The following is a 22,660-nucleotide window of genomic DNA, read 5'->3' as shown; positions in this document are numbered from 1 at the left end:
ACTAAATGCGATCCCTGGGGAAGGTAATGGCAACCCACCCCAGTATTCTTGCTGTGAAAACTAAATGGATCAGTACAACCAGAGATATGTCGGTATACCATCGGAAGATGAGACCCCCAGGTCGGAAGATGGTCAAAATGCTACTGGGGAGGAACAGAGGATGAGCTCAACTAGCCCCAAACGTGATGACGCAGCTAGCTCAAAGCCGAAAGGACGGCTAGCGGCCGACGGTGCTGGTGGTGAACGGCGAATCCGATGTTCTAAGGATCAACACACCATTGGAACCTGGAATGTAAGATCTATGAGCCAGGGCAAATTGGATGTGGTTATTGGTGAGATGTCAAGATTAAAGATGGACGTTTTGGGCGTCAGTGAACTGAAATGGACTGGAATGGGCCACTTCACATCAAATGACCACCAGATCTACTACTGTGGACAAGAGGACCACAGAAGAAATGGAGTAGCCTTCATAATTAATAGTAAAGTGGCTAAAGCAGTGCTTGGATACAATACAAAAAAAGATAGAATGATCTCAATTCGAATTCAGGGCAAGCCATCTAACATCACAGTGATCCAAATATATGCCCCAACCACAGATGCTGAAGAAGCTGAAGTAGAGCAGTTCTATGAGGATCTGCAGCACCTACTGGACAACACGCCTAAAAGAGATGTTATTTTCATCACAGGAGACTGGAATGCTAAGGTGGGCAGTCAAATGACACCTGGAATTACAGGTAAGCATGGCCTGGGAGAACAAAACGAAGCAGGACACAGGCTGATAGAATTTTGCCAAGACAATTCACTCTGCATAACAAACACTCTCTTCCAACAACCTAAGAGACGGCTTTATACATGGACTTCACCAGATGGACAACACCGAAATCAGATTGATTACATCCTTTGCAGCCAAAGGTGGCGGACATCTGTACAGTCAGTAAAAACAAGGCCTGGAGCTGACTCTAGTTCAGATCACGAACTTCTTCTTGCACAATTTAGGATCAGACTAAAGAGATTAGGGAAGACCCACAGATCAGCTAGATATGAGCTCACTAATATTCCTAAGGAATATGCAGTGGAGGTGAAGAATAGATTTAAGGGACTGGACTTAGTAGATAGGGTCCCGGAAGAACTCTGGACAGAAGTTGGCAGCATTGTTCAGGAGGCGGCAACAAAATACATCCCAAAGAAAGAGAAAACCAAGAAGGCAAAATGGCTGTCTGCTGAGACACTAGAAGTAGCCCAAGAAAGAAGGAAAGCAAAAGGCAACAGTGATAGGGGGAGATATGCCCAATTAAATGCAAAATTCCAGAGGTTAGCCAGAAGAGATAAGGAATTATTTTTAAACAACCAATGCGCGGAAGTGGAAGAAGACAATAGAATAGGAAGGACAAGAGACCTCTTCCAGAAAATTAGAAACATTGGAGGTAAATTCCAGGCAAAAATGGGTATGATCAAAAACAAAGATGGCAAGGACCTAACAGAAGAAGAAGAGATCAAGAAAAGGTGGCAAGAATATACAGAAAACCTGTATAGGAAGGATAACAATATCGGGGATAGCTTTGACAGTGTGGTCGGTGAGCTAGAGCCAGACATCCTGAAGAGTGAGGTTGAGTGGGCCTTAAGAAGCATTGCTAATAACAAGGCAACAGGAGACAACGGCATCCCAGCTGAACTGTTCAAAATCTTGCAAGATGATGCTGTCAAGGTAATGCATGCTATATGCCAGCAAATTTGGAAAACACAAGAATGGCCATCAGACTGGAAAAAATCAACTTATATCCCCATACCAAAAAAGGGAAACACTAAAGAATGTTCAAACTATCGAACAGTGGCACTCATTTCACATGCCAGTAAGGTAATGCTCAAAATCCTGCAAGGTAGAATTCAGCAGTTCATGGAGCGAGAATTGCCAGATGTACAAGCTGGGTTTAGAAAAGGCAGAGGAACTAGAGACCAAATTGCCAATATCCGCTGGATAATGGAAAAAGCCAGGGAGTTTCAGAAAAACATCTATTTCTGTTTTATTGACTATTCTAAAGCCTTTGACTGTGTGGACCATAACAAATTGTGGCAAGTTCTTAGTGGTATGGGGATACCAAGTCATCTTGTATGCCTCCTGAAGAATCTGTATAACGACCAAGTAGCAACAGTAAGAACAGACCACGGAACAACAGACTGGTTTAAGATTGGGAAAGGAGTACGGCAGGGCTGTATACTCTCACCCTACCTATTCAACTTGTATGCAGAACACATCATGCGACAAGCTGGCCTTGAGGAATCCAAGGCTGGAGTTAAAATCTCTGGAAGAAACATTAACAATCTCAGATATGCAGATGATACCACTTTGATGGCTGAAAGCGAAGAGGAACTGAGGAGCCTTATGATGAAGGTGAAAGAAGAAAGTGCAAAAGCTGGTTTGCAGCTAAACCTCAAAAAAACCAAGATTATGGCAACCAGCTTGATTGATAACTGGCAAATAGAGGGAGAAAATGTAGAAGCAGTGAAAGACTTTGTATTCCTAGGTGCAAAGATTACTGCAGATGCTGACTGCAGTCAGGAAATCAGAAGACGCTTAATCCTGGGGAGAAGAGCAATGACAAATCTCGATAAAATAGTTAAGAGCAGAGACATCACACTGACAACAAAGGCCCGCATAGTTAAAGCAATGGTGTTCCCTGTAGTAACATATGGCTGCGAGAGCTGGACCATAAGGAAGGCTGAGCGAAGGAAGATCGATGCTTTTGAACTGTGGTGTTGGAGGAAAATTCTGAGAGTGCCTTGGACTGCCAGAAGATCCAACCAGTCCATCCTCCAGGAAATAAAGCCAGACTGCTCACTTGAGGGAATGATATTAAAGGCAAAACTGAAATACTTTGGCCACATAATGAGAAGACAGGACACCCTGGAGAAGATGCTGATGCTAGGGAGAGTGGAAGGCAAAAGGAAGAGGGGCCGACCAAGGGCAAGATGGATGGATGATATTCTAGAGGTGACGGACTCGTCCCTGGGGGAGCTGGGGGTGTTGACGACCGACAGGAAGCTCTGGCGTGGGCTGGTCCATGAAGTCACGAAGAGTCGGAAGCGACTAAACGAATAAACAACAAGCTCACTTGAGGGAATGATATTCAAGGCAAAACTGAAATACTTTGGCCACATAATGAGAAGACAGGACACCCTGGAGAAGATGCTGATGCTAGGGAGAGCGGAAGGCAAAAGGAAGAGCGGCCGACTAAGGGCAAGATGGATAGATGATATTCTAGAGGTGACGGACTCGTGCCTGGGGGAGCTGGGGATGTTGACGACCGACAGGAAACTCTGGCGTGGTCTGGTCCATGAAGTCACGAAGAGTCAGAAGCGACTAAACGAATAAACAACAAAAGTAAGCACTTCAGGCACAGAAAGAAAGATATGGATGACTGATACAAAAATTAACAGAATTTAACTTTTCTTGGCCCAGAACCTGGACTGTCTACAAATTTTTCATATTTTAGCAAAAACATTCTGCACAAATCTGGAAAAAAAAGTGTTCCAAGCTCAGGATCAAACAGCCCCACTGGGAATATTGTGTTCTAAGTACCCTGTTTTCCAATTGAGCAAAACTCAAGATCTCTTGAATGAACTAATAGCATAAAAATTAAGAATGTTTTTCATGTTCTGACATAGGGAACAATGAAACCTAGAAACAAGTGCATTGATCCCTCATTTTTTGTTCTAAGTCCACAAAATTAAGCAGAGTAGTCATTCACGCTGGGTGCTATCTATCATCAAAACCAGAGAGGAAAAAGGCCAAAGAGATATACTGTATACTTACATATGCACATATACTGTACACAGCAAATAATAATAATTAAGCATCATTTTGTAGCCTCTGCCTGCATAGATAAACAGCCACAGTATTGAGCCCAGGCAAAGAAGGAAATAAATTTATTCCAGAATGGTTCATGAACAACAAAAACAAATTATTATTCTCTTACTTTTGTCTGAGGTTTTGTGGAAAGCACCTTTTTTTTTTGCATTTAACTATCAATGTGAACTAGCAATATAAATTACCAAACAATTGCACTTACCTGACATGTTAGTAAGACAATGCTAAAGATTCTGCAATCCAAATTTCAATAACATTAATCAAGAACTGCCAGATAATAGAAGCTGGGTTCAAAAGGGACAAGAGCACACAAAATCACAATGCTAACATCTAATGGATAACAGAGGTAAGGGAATTCCAAAATGACATCTATTTTGTAGGAAGGCTTTTGACTGTGTAGAACACAACTAAATGTCTATCCTTAAAAACATGGATGTAATTGGTCACCCTGTCTGCCTTTGAAAAATTTGTCTGATGGCCAGAATGCCATAATCAGGATGGAATATAAAGTAGTAATTGGTTCAAAATTAGAAAAGGATATTGCTAAAGTTACTAATTACTATCACATTATTCACCTTGTTTACAGAAAATATCATGAGAAATGCTGGAGTAGAAGAAATAGAAATTCCTGGAATTTTATTAAACACATTAAACATGCTGAAATATGCTAATGATGCCACTGATGGTTGGAAATGAGAAGACCTATGAAATCTCTTTTTGAAGGTGAAAAGAAGAGTGCAAAAGCTGATCATCTGCTCAGTGTTATAAAATAGAGTTGCCAACCCAATGCAAATGGAGAAAAAGTAGTAGCAGATTTTTATCTTCCTGAGTTCATCAACTTACACTGATGGTGATTGTAGCTCTGAACTAAACAGATACCTGCTACTTAGGAGGATGACTATGCCAGAGCTAGACAAAATATTGAAGTGTAGATATCTCATACTGACCAACATTACCAAGACCATCTTTTGAAAGAAGAAAATTGATGCTTTTGAAATGTGATGCTGGAAATTACTGAAAATGCCTGGGGCTGCAAGAAGAAATCATTCAATATTAGTAAAAGTAAAACCAGACTGCTCATTGGGAGCACTAATAATAAAACTAAAGCTTAAATATTTTGAAATGCAAAAACAAGAGTCATTGAAGAAGTCTAGTGCTTGGAAAAATCAAAATCAACCAAAGAAGCCAAGAGAAGGTGCTATCATTGATGACACAAGCATGAATTACATGAATTCAACAATTTATCCTGAATTACAAAATGGTCCCCTGAGGTTCTGAACATGTGGACAGAACAGACTTTTTCTTCTCAATTACTCTCAGCCAGTAGTAGCAGGATGCAAAAAGTATAGAGGATGGCCTTGAAGGACAGAGGGAAGATCTGTAACCAAAGCAATGATCAGATAAATGTTGCCTGAGCCCAGACCAAGAAACTCGTTTATGAAAATGCCTCAGACAGCCCTCCCCTACCAATTCACATGAAGATAAGAAAGGGAGGAGTGGAAGACATTCAAACTTGCAAGATTCTGTTACTATAGATGTTCTAATAAAAGTAGCTTTAGGCCCATGCAATGTCTGTCTCTGGTCTGATCTGGTCTGGTCTACCTTATAGGGCTGATACAGGAATGAAACCCATGTTTGCTGTTTTATTGGCTAGCACAGAAGGCTTTTTTTCTTTTAAAAAATAAGGCTACTGAACCATTATCCTAATAATATCACAGATATTTGGAAGAGATTCAAAGGCCACTGCTTTTCTTGCAAACACCTTCTTTAACATTTGCTCTTACCTGTATGTGTCCTTACATGTCTTTTCAGATCAAAGGTGTCATTGAAGCCTTTCCCACAGAAAGTGCACAAATGTCTCTTCACTTCACTATGACACTTTATATGACGGTTGAGCATACGTTGCAAGCGAAATCCTTTGCCGCACAATCCACAATTGTGCATTAAGGGATCATCACAGGTGCCAGTGGTGAACTGTGAGAAGGAAATAAAGTACAATATGAGAATAAAAGAATGAGTGAGATAGAGATTCTCAGATAGGTATCAAATCTGCTTTGCCCTAAAATATGTCTGGCATGTTCTAGGCCAAGCTGAAGAACTTTCAACACCTAAATTGAATGTAGTCAATCAACTGTGTTTCTGCCAGGAGCCTGACAATTTCCTTATATAAGTAAAGATGCTCTTAAGTCAAGCTTAAACTGTGGTGACTGCACCAAGTCATTTCTGGCACTGTGATTTTCCATTGCCTTCTTCCAGGATGGATTTTTTTTTTTTTTACTTCCCAGTCTAACTCCCAACATTGAAGTTTTCAGCTGTCCTCCAACCAAGGAGGTGTAATCCTACTCAGTTTCTGAGATTGGCCCAGGTCAACCTGCTCAGTGTTATATCCCTGTCAGCAAAACAGAAAGAAAACAAAACAAAAAAACAGTTTGATTTATCTTGCTTTACTAAATATCAGAAAAAATATCATCTTTGATGATGATGGTGATGATGATGATGATGACAGCAACAAATCCAAAAGTAAATAATTTTTTAATGTTGATGTGTGAATAAACTTTATGATCTGGCACAATCAGTTTCTTCTAATGAAGCATACATTGCTGTAATTGTTCAACCAAATAAAGATCATAGACACTGTACAAATTAGAAGGAATTTATTTAGTAATAATTCTAGATGCTATATGGTTCAGCTGTTGTTGAAAGAATTGGTCATGTTCTGGCATAATGTGAATTTTATAGGCAAATATGCCATAAATCATAGGGACGCGGTGGCGCTGCGGGTTAAACCGCTGAGCTGCTGAGCTTGCCGATCGGAAGGTCGGCGGTTCAAATCCGCGTGACGGGGTGAGCTCCCGTTGCTAGTCCCAGCTCCTGCCAACCTAGCAGTTCGAAAACATGCAAATGTGAGTAGATTAATAGGTACTGCTTCGGCGGGCAGGTAACGGCGTTCCGTGTAGTCATGCTGGCCACATGACCACGGAAGTGTCTACGGACAAACGCCGGCTCTTTGGCTTTGAAACGGAGATGAGCACCGCCCCCTAGAGTCGGACATGACTGGACTTAATGTCAAGGGAAACCTTTACCTTTACCTATGCCATAAATCTATTATATCCTTTCAATAAACTTTACAGGCACCCAGATGAATTCCTTCACACCTGCTTATTTATAGATAGGTTATATGCTACTAGCTAAAATGTAGCAAAATTCTGCACAGAGGCATGTAAAGAGTAGACAGACACAGCTAAGGAGGAGACACCAACTAAACTGGTAATCTCTCCAGTTGAAGTATAAGCTTTTCGTGTTGTGGCTTCCACAGAGGGGGCAAACGCCCATGCAATTGGCAGGCAAGAGGAAGGCATGGTGCCAGTGATTGCATGTGAGGATTGCAGAGGTGCTAGGGAGAAAAGACACCCCAAGGAGGGGGCTTGGGATGGAGGAGAGATGAGGTGTGAGAGAGTGCTGATACAGATGATGGAGCTGGGCATTTGCAAAGAGGATTTTGAAGGTGTCTGAAGAGCTTGGCTGGAGCTTCCTTCCCTGGCAGCAAGGAAGAAGCACGAGGACAGTATGAGTATAGGCAGATGGGAGAGATGACAGGAGTGGAGCTGGAAAGTAGACCAAAGAGTGTGTGCGCACAACAGCTTACTGGGGGCTCAAGAGCTGATGTAAGCTGAGTCAGTCTAATCAGAAAACACACAATGTCTTGAAAGGTGCTGAGGGAAGAGCCAAAGACATGGTCAAGAACATGCCAAGGCTGAAAACATAGCAGGAGTCAGGAGCAATAAAACATGAAGTACAAATGCTGAAGTTGCTTCCAGCAGCAGAAGGTACCCAGTCCCCGCACAGATTAAATCATCTCCCCATAGTTGAAGCTTCCCTTGCACACCTTGCATATTCTAATGAAAATATCTAAAATCAAACAGTATACATTTATTTTAAAAAGACAATTCTATTTCCACATTTTTCATATGAATATGAAAGACTGTGCATTATGTGGTACCATTTGTACAGTAAAAGTTAAATGACCAAAATAAAGGACAAAAGTAAGTTTTTGAAAAATAAGTTTAAAGGACAGCTTCCTAACATAAAGGACTGTCCTTTATAATTAAGGATGTATGGTCACTGTATATAACCATTCTTTGAATGACTTCTAATACCCAGTCATCACAGAGATAACCAGATTTGTTTCAATGAGGTACTGCCACAATTCATTCACCAGGTTGTGGAGATTATGTGATTTTCGTTATCAAAGTGTTTCACATCACCTATTCTGCTAGTTACTATAGATCTTCTGGAGGAGACTTCAGAAATGAGACAAAGCAAAACAATGCAGCTAATTCACTTCGATATCAGAAGCAGGGGGACCTTGTTACTTTATGAAGCAGGTTTGAAGGGTGTCTTGTATGAACCATTATTGATGAAGCACCCTTTTGAAGCTTTGCATAGGCCCAATGAATAATCTTCAACTGACTAACTGAAATGCTTTATTAAGTTGTCTCTTCCTTGTAAAATCTAATGCTCAAAAACCTGTTCAGGCATGATCCACTAAAGTCAATTAAATGTTTTTGTCTAATATATTTCACTGAGAGTTATAGCTTACTTTTCTCTATAGTAAATATGATCCAAAATTGCTTAAATCTAAACTATTGTTGCAGGTTGCAGAAAATTTATTGGAGCACTGCATGAGGCCCATACAGTGGTGGTATCACAAATAATTGTATTTCGTAAATGACAAAAACAGCACGAAAAACCCTCTTCCACAAAATCATTGAGGTAACTGCTATGTCAAAATTGCTATACAAATCAGATCCAAATAATACAGAAGAAATATCCCCAATTACAAATCAAAAAATCTGTACCTTGATTTTCGATCTGACTGTACGATGAGTCAATGTCAAGTCCAGAAGTTTTTCTTCTGCTATGGACTCAGGGGCTGAGTTATTGGCAGTCTCTGCATCCCTGCTGCTACAGCTCTCCACGCTACAGCTGTCTTCACTACGATAGTTCAGGAGTACACATTTTATCTCTCCTAGAATTCAAATTACAAGGTTTAAATGACAAGAACAGGGAGAAATCATTTTCCTGAATAAACAGAATTTTGGACTGATCGCTTATATTGTTTACTTTTAACTGAACTTCTTATTTGTGCTATCCCAAAAACATTGAATAAGTTACAGTTTAGATTAATTATTCCATCCTAGGCTATCAACTGATTGTTTAAAGAAATATACAGTGGAACTGTTTCTAGGACACTAACAAGTTTAAAATCACTTGGAAATTCTCAGCCCACCCTTGTAGTATTTATTTTCCCATTGATCTTCAAGATTGTGGTGAAATGGGTCAAGATAATCAAAAAGATATAGGTGTGGAGAAGGACATTGGGCCAAGTCATTTAGGAATTTATAATTTAACACCACCCTTTTAGATGGAAACCAAAAGTGAAGAGGAAGCCAGTATAGACAATGGATACATTGATACGCTGTTCTACTGATTGCACAGTCTCTAACCAGTGGGAAACTAGTTTGGGGAGCCCAGCTGATTTATAACTCACTTTGTGTCTATCTGAAACCAGAACAATTTGTTTCCCCTTTAAATCTGTGTAATTCTGCAGAAGCTGTGATATTGTCCTGTTCCTTTAACAGCATAGTATAGTCAAGATACAATTCAGCTGTCAGATCCAGTCAATGGTCAAGGTTTCTATACAAACTGTAAAGGGCTTGGAGTCAAGGAAAAAGGCTAGGCTGTCGGAGCAATTGTTTCAGCATTTTATTAACTCTCAGGCTTCCAACTGACAGAGCTGTTACTAATATGTGCTCACAGTACTGCAAAAATTAAGTGACATAGGAGTAATACCCTTTTCCCAAATAGAGAAGTACTCCCAAGCTGCTCTTCCAAGCAGCCTTGCATTCCTTAGCTTCTCTGCTGCTTGGTTTCCAATTCAGTGGCAGATTTTCCTGCAGACTGGAAGGCTGGACAATCAGGGGCCCTGGAGGGAGATTCTGCCAGGGCCACAACTAGGGTCTGTGTCGCCCAGGGCAAACATGGATTCCGTGCCCATTTTGGCACCCCTCAGCGCTCATTTTGGCACTCCCCCAGCACGGCACCCAGGGCACATGCCTCGCTTGCCCCCCCCCAGCTGTGGCCCTGGATTCTGCCAAGATCTCTGTTGTAGGTCCTGACACCACCAGATCAGATCCCCAAAGCTCTTTATTGAACCCCTGCTTCCCTCCTTCCCCTGTCCTCCTCAGGAAAGGATGCCCTTTAATATTGCAGATACTGGTCACTCCACAGTATTGGGAGGTGAGTCTGACAGCTTAGACTGTAAGTTTACGAAACTTCTTGTATGCATTGCATGTAAGACCTGTGCTAGACAATGGATATAATCAACCTTGTGGGGGGAATCTCCAGGAGATAGAAGCAGAATTTTCTCTCACTGAAACAAAATTTAGTTCCAAAGATGCTACATCAGACCCTAAGCTCTGCACTGAGAGCAAGCAGAAAGAGGAGCACTGAGTCTGTTGTCCCCACGGAGACTGGGCTGGGGTTGTAGGCCATAAGGCTATGCAAAGCATTCAAATGTATCTCTCTTTCAACTCTTAAAGCAGACATGTCTTTTGCAAAGCTTGTATGCCTGTTTCCAAAGCTGTCTGACACGTTTGTGAATACAGAGTTGGGAACATTTTTGGAAGCAACCATGTGAGCTTTGACGAAGATACACTTGGTTCAAGAATTGAAAAAGAGATGCTTTGTCCTTGCTAACAAAGGCTTTTTGAAACACCTCTTTCAAATGTTTTGCACAGTCATGGTAGTATGTGTTGGAGGTATCAGCAAATCAGCATGCCTCATTAGCATGTGGATGAGTTTGTTTTAGGATGCAAATTCCCCATGTGCTTCTGGAAGAAGCTGTTGCCCCTCCCACATTCCTCACTTCTTCTTCCTCCTTCTTCTACCTTCTGGGAAGAAGTACCATGCAGCTTCTCATTTTATCTCTGGGCACCATGCATGGGCCTAGACTAAGAACTTTGCCCCCTTTCTGCATGCAGCTCTTAGCAGCAATGAGGGCTAAGAGTCAATTCAGTTTAGGAACAGAAGAATAACAATCTTTTCCTGAATTATGTAACTGGACCAAATAAATGAGTAAGATATTCTTTTAACTTACTTTTGAACCTACTTTGTCTAAGTGTGTAATTCTTTATGCTTGGAGTGTGTAAGATTAATAACCTATATTTCTCTAACATGCTTATTAAAGCTATTTTAGATTAAAAAAAATTTCTGTGCACATCTTTCACTGTGTTAAGCTCTGCTCCATTCTGTGGTCCTAGCTGTCCACTAATGGCTTCAGTATGTAGCCCAAGCAGGAACAAAAATAGCACAAAACTCTGCACTCTCCTTTCTTCTCTCCATACAGGGATTTAGCCAGGCAGGGAAGAGGAAAGAGATCCTCAGAATAAAAAAAAGATATCTTGAACTTGGGCTTTGCCTCCCTTGCCCCAATCCTCCTTGCAGCATCAGAAAGATAAAAAGGCTGCCAACTGCTGCTGCTAGCAGTAAAAAAGTTTCAAGAGGAGATTGCTGGGAAATAAGGGTGTGGAAGAGAAAGGAGATTCAGATAATGGGTGTGGCTGAACATGGGCAACTATGTGGGGATGGGGGGCAAACAATGGCACTTGCCCTCCTCAAAAGTCTAAATTTATTAATTCTGAAATCTCTCTCTATATATACACACACACACACACACACACTGTATATATACATACATACATACACACTGTATATAGCAAAATCTATATTCCACTTTATACCCCATAGTGGGCAATAACAACGGAATGAAACAGTTCACCATAAAGATAGTTAATGTATTAAAATAGTAATAACGTAAAAATTACAAGTAAGCTGAAACAAAACAAACAAAAATACAGTAGCTGGTCCTTAAATAACAGTAATGAAGAACTATAACCCTTTCATAGGGGGGTGTTTCACAAAGCAGGTGCTGCTGCCTTTGTTTATCAATTTGTAATAAAAATCTGCTCTAGGAGCTCCCCTCAACTGGTCAAGAGAAAGTCTGAAAACACCCCTAGGGTGAATCCAGACAACTGGTTTCACTTTCCTCTGGTCCATGAGGCAGCACAAAGCATACACCAGCATACACATGATCGGTCCCCTGAGCAGATCTCTACTCACTTTGTTGATGATAGGTATATATTCATACATGAAGAATTCCTTTCATTATTCTCATGCAAGCTTATCTGCTTATTCTGATTTTGAATTCAGGCTCAGTAAATTAGTTAAGCAAGTCTTGGAAACCTATTCAATCATGGCAAGTATAAAAGATGGGATTCAAGCACAGATCAAGGCAATCTATCCCCAGCAACCGTTGTCCATTGCTCATCTCATATAATGAAACTTGCTGTAAATGTTCTAAATCATGTAAATCAGGGGTCCCCACCCCCCGGCTGTAGACCGGTCCCGGTCCGTGGCCTGTTAGGAACTGGGCCGCACAGCAGGAGGTGTGCAGGGGATTCAGGACCAGGGGGGTGGGGGGATGGTTTTGGGATGATTCAAGCGCATTACATTTATTGTGCACTTTATTTCTATTATTATTACATTGTAATATATAATGAAATAATTATACAGCTCACCATAATGCAGAATCAGTGGGAGCCCTGAGCTTGTTTTCCCGTAACTAGACAGTCCCATCTGGGGGTGATGGGAGACAGTGACACCCGAAGTGTGTTGCTTATGTCCAGTCTACTCCGTAATCTCATTTTGGTTGCTGTCACTGCAGAAAACCCTGCTTCACAAAGATAGGATGTTGGAAATGGAAGCAGGCTTTTCAGTGCTTTTGTGGCAATCTCAGGATATTCCGCCTTGACTTTAATCCAGAACGTATGGAGATTTGAAGTTGTCTCAAACATACTTTTAAGGCCACCATCCTTTGCGATCTCAAGCAGTTGATCCTCTTCTAGCACAGACAAAGTCGATTCACCTGGCTTATTCACAAATGGGTTGTGGATTCATTCCTTCCCAGTTCAGGGGTCTTTTGTGGTTGGGAAGTAATGTTCAAACTCTTTTGAAAGCTGAGATAGGTGATCATGCACCAGCTGGGAGAAAGAAGGCCCTGGCTCAGTCTCTTTCAAAATCTCTGCTGATGTTTGAAACGTGTCAAAAATCCTGATGTTCACTCGTCGCCCCCATAATTCCAGTTTGGCTTTGAATGCAGCCACTTTATCTGCTGTCTTGAACACAGTTGTCGTTCTCCCCTGAAGTGACAGATTGGGTCCGTTGAGCAGGTTGAATATGTCACGCAAGTAAGCAAGTTTTGCGACCCTTTCTGTGTCACCGAAATGTGCTGCCAGTGGTGACTGTTTTTCTAAAAGAAATCTCTGGAGCGGGCCTTGTAACACAAAAACTCTGGCCAGTGATCTATCTTTAGAAAGCCATCTCACTTCTGTGTATAAGAAAAGACGTGTGTGCTCTGCGTCCATTTCCTCACAGAGCTGTGTGAACAGATGTGAGTTAAGGCATGTACTTTAATGTGGTTGATAATTTTAATCACATCTTGCAAAACGTTAAGTTCAGGTGACATTTTTTGGCTAGCCAGCATTTCTCTATGGATGATACAGTGTGTAGACTCACATTCAGAAGTGACCTCCTTGACCTGAGTAGTGAAACTAGAAAGCTGTCCAGTCATGGCTGCCGCTCCGTCCGTGCATATACCGACACAAAATGACCAATTCAGTTTTCCTCATATGTAATCATTCAAAGACTTGAATAGTTCTGCAGCTGTGGTGTTGGCTGGCAACAAAAGTACACATAACATATCCTCATGCACATCCTCCTGAAAAATATATTACACAAAAACAAGCATTGTTGCCTTGTTGTCAACATCGGTAGACTCGTCAGCCTGGATTGCGTACCACGGTGACTCATTAATCCTCTCTAACAATTGTGCCTCAATATCCTCTGCTATTTCATCAATTTGTCTAGTTATGGTGCTAGCCAAAAGAGGAATACATGCCACCTTTTGAACTGCAGCCTCCTAAAAGTTCACGGCAAATGTCCTTAGCAACAGGCAGGATCAACTCTTCACCAGTATTCACCAGGCTTCTTAGCTTTAGCAATGTGGTTAGCCACTAAGAATGATGCTCTCAGTGCAGACAGATTTGATGAAGTAGTGGCCTTCAATAATTGCTTATGTTCTTTGTGTTCATGTTTTTTTCTTTTGAAAAACTCCAAAGGCTTGTCTTTTAATGCAGGGTGCTTGGTCTCCATGTGATAAAGCAATCGGGAGCAGCTGTAAATACAGATGAAGCTTTGCTCGCTCGCCCACCGCTCACCTCCTGCTGTGCGGCCCAGTTCCTAACAGGCCATGGACCGGTACCAGTCCATGGCCCTGGGGTTGGGGACCCCTGGGTTAGAGGAAGTGGAGTCAAGTGGTGAGCAGCGAGAACAGGCACCACTGATTGACGAGGACAAGGACGTTGGACTGCCGCCTCCCCCTAGCACTCAAGAGTGAACAGCAGAGAGGCGAGCCGAACAATGGAGGCAATTGGAGCTCCTTGCAGGCAAGAGGACGTGCTCTCCTCTGGAATGGAGGCTATATAAAGAGTGCTGGGACCCAGGAGAGGTTGTCGGGGACAACCATTTGTTTATAGATCCTTTGCCTTGTCTTGAATCTGAAAACCCTTGTCTGTGACTAGGTCTGTAACTAATTACAATTACCTTGGATTGTACCTTGCTGGAAAACTGAGTTTTACTCCCTCATAAAGACTAATTATAAAGACTAATTATAACAACTTTTTTTATTTTTTATTTTTTTAAAAAAATAAACTTTATTATCTTCAAGAAATAAAATACACAAACATGAACCAAACAAATAGTAAAAAATAGAAAAAAAAGAAAAAAGAAGGAACAAAATTTTTTAAATATAGCTCAATTAAGAAAATAAAAAAACATCGATCTTCAATACATCATTATTAAAAAAGAAAACCTACACAAAAAAAGAAAGAAAAAAATAACAAGACTTCTGGTCGAGGAGCAATGGCGAATGGATGGTCTTAGTGGAGCTAAGCGGAACTAATTAGCTGGGACCCATAATGCGGAGGGTATTTGGAGTCTGAGGAAATCTCTACTTTCGAAGATGAAGCAAGCTCCGGGAAAGGAGTAAGAGTTGAACTGCTCGCTGTGCCTTCTGGACAGCTGGCAAACACTGAGACAATGCGGTTTGGCGATTAAACAGGAGAGCCAGCTGGGAAGCACAGGTATCAGCAGGTAGAAGCCGCGTGTGAAATTCTCTTTTCAAGAACACTATGTTCAGCCACCTCACCTCAAAATTAATTACGAACTATCTTAATTGTGGAACTGGAAGACAGTATCCGTTGTTATAGAAAGCAATTTTCTCTTGGGGAGTTGTGCATTATTTCAAGATTTTTGTATTGAGTTTCTCAAGTAATCTAAAGGTCTGTATGATTCAAGTAGGAGGGGCAAATTAATGTGAGTTGGTTAGAAATGCCACTACTGTTTGTTTCTATCTGTTTAAGGCCAAGGTATGAGAAGGAGATTTAAAGTGGAAATTAAATTAAATTTAACTCCAATTGGACACAAATTATATTGAATCATGAATATCAGAAAACAAACTGGACAAGGGTCAGGGGAGGGGGACTGGATGAAGGCTATGTTTGAAGAATATACCAACAAGACTTCACAGACAATTATACAAAGTGTTAATCACTGGAACAGAAATTTTCTGATTTGGAAAGATTAGATAAGAGGCTAGAGAAAATGAAAAAGAAATGGGAGGGGGAGATCAAAAAAGTGAATGATACAGTTGATTGGTTAGAAAATGAAAGAGAAAATTAATTGGACAGCTTGCACTTTTAGAATTAAGAGATAAAGAGTCCTGTTTAAGATTTAGGGGGGTGCCGGAATCCAAAGAAGAAATAGAGGGAAAAATAATCCAAGCCTTAGCATCGGTAATTGGTTGGGAAGAGGATAGAATGAATGATGAAATAGAGAGGATCTTTCATATTAACTCTAAACACACTAAAATATATAAAAGTCCAAAAGACATATTGGTGGAATTTTCTAGAAAGAAGGTGAGAGATTTAGTCCTACAGACAAATTATGATACTAAACTTAACATTGATAGAGCTGAAATAACTGTATTAAAAGAAATCCCGGTGAGGATTCTAAAGAAAAGGAAGGAATATGGATTTTTGACAGATATGTTGAAAAGAAATAATGTGCCCTTCCACTGGGAAAGACTGGAAGGATTGAGTTTTACATTTCAACAAAAGAGGTTTAAATTGACCACGATCTCTAAAGCCAAGAATTTTTTAGAGAGATACAGAAAGGATTTGGAACAGGAGGTAGGTAGATTTAAAAGAAAGGATGCGGCACTAATTAGAGAAGAAAGGACTTCCATTGAGGGAGACATAGAACAAATAACTGCATAAATATGGACTTAAAAATTCTCACCTGGAATATAAATGGTGTAAATGCCCCACAAAAAAGAAAAAAAGTTTATCATTATTCGAGTATGTTAAAATATGATGTGATTTGTCTACAAGAGACACATATAAGGAAAAAAGACATAAAGTACTTGACAAATAAGAATTTGGGATAGGAATTTGTCTCAGCTAATATAAAGAAGATTAATGGAACAGTAATTTATGTTAAACCTTATTTAAAACCCCAATTAATATTATTAGATGAGCATGGTAGATATGTGGGAATAGAAATAGAGGTAAATGGTATGAAAATGATGGTAGTGGGAGTGTATGCTCTGAATGAGGGGAAGAATAAATTTATGTGAAGCTCTTAGATGAGCTTTCAACATATTTGTATTTAAGTTGGTCTCTGTTAGGAGACTGGAATGGAGTGACCATGTGTCATGAGTACTGATGGTGAGCAGGAGGGGGCCCCTATCCAGGGGGGGAAACGCATGCGTAGTACTGAGGAGTTAAGCGCCATTCAAAGAGACACAGATCAGACCCGCCTTAACTTTTGGGGTTTATCTGTCTGGGTTTTTCCCACGCTTCTTCAGTTTGTTAGGATTCTGTTTTATGTAGCAGTAATAAACACTAGAGACCTACTCCTCGTCTCAGCATGATTCCTGACTGTTAGGACACCATGCCATTGTTAGACAGAACATCAGAGAGACAAATCAAAATGAAACAGGGAAAACTACCAAAATCCTTTTTTGACTTAATGGAAAATTTGGCATTAGTTTGGAGACACAAAAACGGTCTAGCAAAAGATTATACCTTCTATTCAGAAAGATTTGAATCTCTATCAAGAATAGATATGATTTGGACTTCAATAGATATAGCCACTAAAATTTTGAAAGTGGATATTCTACCCAGAACATTTTCAGATCATAATCCTGTGAGTTTGGTAATTAAGAAACGGCTAGAAACATTCCAGTGGAGATTAAATGAAAATATCTTGAGAAAAGAAGAAGTCCTAGAGGACTGTAAAAGCAAATTAAAAGTTTTTTGAGATAAATTTGAATAATGAGGTTGACTTAAAAACAGTTTGGGATACAAGCAAGGCAGTTATGAGAGGGCAATTGATATCAATCGAAGCAAATATTTGTAGCTCAGGGTTGAACTGTGGAGTCCTTGGTGCTCTCTGAGCCTTGTTGTTTTCTTGCAGATGTTTCATTGCCAGACTAGGCAACATCTTCAGTGCGAAAAGGGAGTGGGCCTTGCTCTCAGTTTATATACTGTGGCTTGCCCTGCTTGTGTTGGCTTAACAACAGCCCAATCAAAGAACTCCCAAGGAGAGAACAACACCCCTACCAACACAAGCAGGGCAAGCCAAGGTATATAAACTGAGAGCAAGGCCCACTCCCTCTTTGCACTGAAGATGTTGCCTAGTCTGGCAATGAAACGTCTGCAAGAAAACAACAAGGCTCAGAGAGCACCAAGGACTCCGCAACTGATATATCATAATAGAATTATAAGGAAAAAATTTCAACAGAATATACAGAGGGTTATGGAGCAGATTAAATTAAAGGAAAAGGAATTGCAAGAAAAACCATTGGATAATAAGGTTCTCTATCAGCTTAAATTATTACATCAGCAAATTTCAATGTTAATAACAAAAGAAATTGAAAAGCAGTTGCAATATGTTAAGCAGAAACACTTTGAACAGGCCAATAAACCTGGAAGATGGTTGGCATATAAATTAAGAAAAGAAAGGGAAAAGAAAATGATTGTTAAGATTAAGGAAGGTAATGAAGAATCAGTGGAAAATCAAAAAAGCATTTCGTAACTTTTTTTCCAAATTATATCAAAGACAGGAAATTTCTGTGGAGAAAATTGAGGCATATTTAGTAAACCAAAAACTGCCAAAATTGTCAGAAAATCAAAAATTAATATTAAATAACCCTATAACAGACTTGGAAATCTTAGAAGCTATAAAGAAACTTAACCTAGGAAAAACACCAGGACCCGATGGACTCTCTGCTAAGTATTATAAATGTTTTAGTGATCAGATTATTGGACCCTTTAAGGAGTTAATGAATTGAATCTTGTTGGGAACACCAATACCTGATACATGGAAGGAAGCAAATATTCGCCTGTTATTAGGACAAGACCCCTCCATGATCACAAACTAAAGACCAATTTCATTATTAAATAATGATTATAAGATATTTACATCGGAATTAGCAGAAAGGTTGAAAAATGTCCTACAGGATGTTATACATCAGGATCAATGTGGATTTTTACCTGGAAGACAAATAAAAGATAACGTAAGAATTGTAATAGATACCATAGAATACCTACAATACTACAATGATTGTCAAATGGCTCTTATTTTTCTAGATGCGGATTTAAATTGGATTTTAATGTTTAAAGTATTGGAGAATATGGAGTTCGGAACAGCATTTATAAAGGGGATCAGGTCAATATACACATCACAGAGAGCTAACATAATAGTGAATGATGAAATGACAGAAGCTTGTAAGATTGAAAAAGGTACTAGACAAGGATGCCCATTATCACCTCTGTTGTTTATTTTAGCTCTGGAGGTTCTTAATAGAGATATTAGGGAAGATCCAGAGAATAAAGGGGTTAAAAATTAAAAAGGAAATATTTAAGCTAAGGGTCTTTGCCAATGATTTAGTTTTACTAATACAGAATCCAGTGAAATCAGCAGAGTATTTGATGAAAAAATTAAAAGAGTATGGATCACTGGCAGGATTTAAAGTGAATAAACAAAAAACAAAAATGCTAACGAAAAATATGACAATTAGCAATCAAGAAGGATTGATGAGAAAAACGGGGTTTAAGATTGAGAAAAAAAATTAAATATCTGGGAATAGTCTTGACAACTAAAAATATTGAATTGCTCCAAAACAATTATAATAAAATTTGGAATGAAGTGAAAAAAGATTTTACAAGATGGAAGAATTTACATCTATCCCTTTGGGGGAGGATTTCAGTAATTAAAATGAATGTACTACCCAGAATGTTATTCCTGTTTCAAACAATACCGATTATTGCTGTAGATACGATTTTCAAACAATGGCAAAAGGATATCTCAAACTTTATTTGGCAGGGAAAAAAACCTAGAATTAAATATAAATTATTACAGGATGCAAAAGAATGAGGAGGGTTGTGATTACCAGATCTGAAATTATATTTTGAGGCATGCTGCTTTATGTGGATTAAAGATTGGATGATGTTAGAAAATAAAAAATTGGAGGGCCATGAGCTAAGATTTGGTTGGCATGCATATTTATGGTATGATAAAGTGAGGATAAATAAGGAGTTTAAAAATCATTATATTAGAAAGGCTTTATTAAGGGTCTGGGGGGAAAAATAAACCTAGATTGATACCTAATATCCCTATGTGGTTATCTCCTCAAGAGGCATTTACAATGCGAGAAAGTGTGGGTGAAGAAAAATGGTTACAGTATAAAGACTTACTAACTTTTGAGGAGAGGAAACCAGTACTGAAATCAAGAGAACAGTTAGAGACAGAGGGTCATGTATGTCACTGGTTTAGTTATAAGCAACTGTCTGAACGCTTTAAATTAGATAAAAAGAGCTTTAGATTTGTAAATGAAGTATCAATTTTGCAGAAACAATTATGCTTGAATAATCAACATATTATAACCAAAATGTATAAGTTGCTACTACAAATGTATCAGGAAGATGAACAAGTTAAGGAGTGCATGGTAAAGTGAGCCAGAAATTTTGGATACAATATCTTGTTGAACCAATGGGAAAAAATGTGGTCAAAAGGATTGAAATTTACAGTAATAAATGAAGTTTTCTTTTATAGTTTAAAAGAAAACTTTTATAAAATGATGTTCCGTTGCTACTTAACGCCCAATAAATTATCAAAATTTTATAAAAATGTTTCAGATATATGTTGGAAATGTTCTCAGGGAGTGGGAACATTTTATCATCTGTGGTGGACCTGTGGTGAAAAGTGAAAAAATTTTGGAATCAGATCCATACAGGAATTGAGAATATATTAAAAACTAGGATAACAAAAAACCCAGAACTGTTCCCATTAGGCATTATGGATGAAGAACTGGAAACAAATTACAGAAATCTGCTTTTATATATGATCATGGCCACCAGAATGTTGTATGCTTAATGTTGGAAAGATCCACGAATCCCATCAATAGAGGACTGGACAATCAAACTATTGGATTTAGCCCAAATGGCTAAACTAACGGATTCACTAAGAGACAAAAATACTGTTAGTTTCAAGGAAACATGGCAACCATTTGTGGACAATTTGCTAGAGACTGAAAAAGATGAAGAATAACTATGGGTTTTTCATAATAAGAACTATATTGTATAGACATAATGGAGATCTATATATGGATTTAGTAGTAAGGGTGTAATGCATGCTATATGCCAGCAAATTTGGAAAACACAAGAATGGCCATCAGATTGGAAAAAAATCAACTTATATCCCCATACCAAAAAAGGGAAACACTAAAGAATGTTCAAACTATCGAACAGTGGCACTCATTTCACATGCCAGTAAGGTAATGCTCAAGATCCTGCAAGGCAGACTTCAGCAATTCATGGAGCGAGAATTGCCAGATGTACAAGCTGGGTTTAGAAAAGGCAGAGGAGCTAGGGACCAAATTGCCAATATCCGGTGGATAATGGAAAAAGCCAGGGAGTTTCAGAAAAACATCTAGTTTTGTTTTATTGACTATTCTAAAGCCTTTGACTGTGCAGACCATAACAAATTGTGGCAAGTTCTTAGTGGTATGGGGATACCAAGTCATCTTGTATGCCTCCTGAAGAATCTGTATAATGACCAAGTAGCAACAGTAAGAACAGACCACGGAACAACAGACTGGTTTAAGATTGGGAAAGGAGTACGGCAGGGCTGTATACTCTCACTATTCAACTTGTACGCAGAACACATCATGCGACATGCTGGGCTTGAGGAATCCAAGGCTGGAGTTAAAATCTCTGGAAGAAACATTAACAATCTCAGATATGCAGATGATACCACTTTGATGGCTGAAAGCGAAGAGGAACTGAGGAGCCTTACGATGAAGGTGAAAGAAGAAAGTGCAAAAGCTGGCTTGCAGCTAAACCTCAAAAAAACCAAGATTATGGCAACCAGCTTGACTGATGACTGGCAAATAGAGGGAGAAAATGTAGAAGCAGTGAAAGACTTTGTATTTCTAGGTACGAAGATTACTGCAGATGCTGACTGCAGTCAGGAAATCAGAAGACGCTTAATTCTTGGGAGAAGAGCAATGACGAATCTCGATAAAATAGTTAAGAGCAGAGACATCACACTGACAACAAAGGCCCGCATAGTTAAAGCAATGGTGTTCCCCATAGTAACATATGGCTGTGAGAGCTGGACCATAAGGAAGGCTGAGAGAAGGAAGATCGATGCTTTTGAACTGTGGTGTTGGAGGAAAATTCTGAGAGTGCCTTGGACTGCAAGAAGATCAATCCAGTCCATCCTCCAGGAAATAAAGCCAGACTGCTCACCTTGAGGGAATGATATTAAAGGCAAAACTGAAATACTTTGGCCACATAATGAGAAGACAGGACACCCTGGAGAAGATGCTGATGCTAGGGAGAGTGGAGGGCAAAAGGAAGAGGGGCCGACCAAGGGCAAGGTGGATGGATGATATTCTAGAGATGACGGACTCGTCCCTGGGGGAGCTGGGGGTGTTGACGACCGACAGGAAGCTGTGGCGTGGTCTGGTCCATGAAGTCACGAAGAGTCGGAAGCGACTAAACAAATAAACAACAACAAGTAAGAGAGTAAGGTATAAATTTAGATATTTCTATAACTTGGTTAGGCAGAAGTCACATTGGTTTTTTTTAATGTAAGTTGTATTTATTTATTTGTTTGTTTAATTTAAATTTGTATCACCGCCCATCTCCCCCAACATTTATATGTCTTGTTATTTTTATATGTCTTGGTTTTTTTTTCTTTTTTTGTGTAGGTTTTCTTTTTAATTATAACAACATTTTGACTCTCACTGACAGGAATTCTTGGAGTGGGGTCAATTTCCTGAAAGGGTGAGGTGTTGCTTTTATTGACTGTCATTGTTAATAAACCTTGAATCGTTTCTGTGTGTGTGCCTTAGTCGGAACAGGACAGCAGGCGCAAGTGTGGGCAGGCACTACAGAGTACAAGATCCCCCTGCCACCCAGGGGATCCTTGGGAGAAAAAGTGGTGGGAGCAGGAGCGGCTTAGGGGAGCCACTTGTGACCTCCTGCCAGCTTCCCCGTTGACTTTGCTTGTGGGAAGCCAGCAGGTCAGGTTATCAAAACTCAGCCT

The 22,660-nt window shown here is 39.7% G+C and overlaps 1 protein-coding gene across 1 annotated transcript in view; it reads right to left on the bottom strand.

The window, feature by feature from the left end:
* OVOL2 (ovo like zinc finger 2) overlaps positions 1-22,660 on the bottom strand; it is a 29,565-nt gene that overhangs the window by 1,439 nt on the left and 5,466 nt on the right. The window contains exons 2-3 of the mRNA XM_063298621.1: positions 8,725-8,894; positions 5,650-5,839 (exon numbers count right to left, since the gene is read on the bottom strand). Of these exons, the coding sequence (XP_063154691.1) occupies positions 5,650-5,839; positions 8,725-8,894 (360 nt within the window). The remainder of the gene's footprint in view (positions 1-5,649; positions 5,840-8,724; positions 8,895-22,660) is intronic.

Source organism: Candoia aspera, chromosome 3 (genome assembly GCF_035149785.1).
Source record: "Candoia aspera isolate rCanAsp1 chromosome 3, rCanAsp1.hap2, whole genome shotgun sequence".
Taxonomy (NCBI): Eukaryota; Metazoa; Chordata; class Lepidosauria; order Squamata; family Boidae; genus Candoia; species Candoia aspera.
Note: the sequence above shows the minus strand (reverse complement) of the source record. Positions and strands in the feature narration are given on the sequence as shown.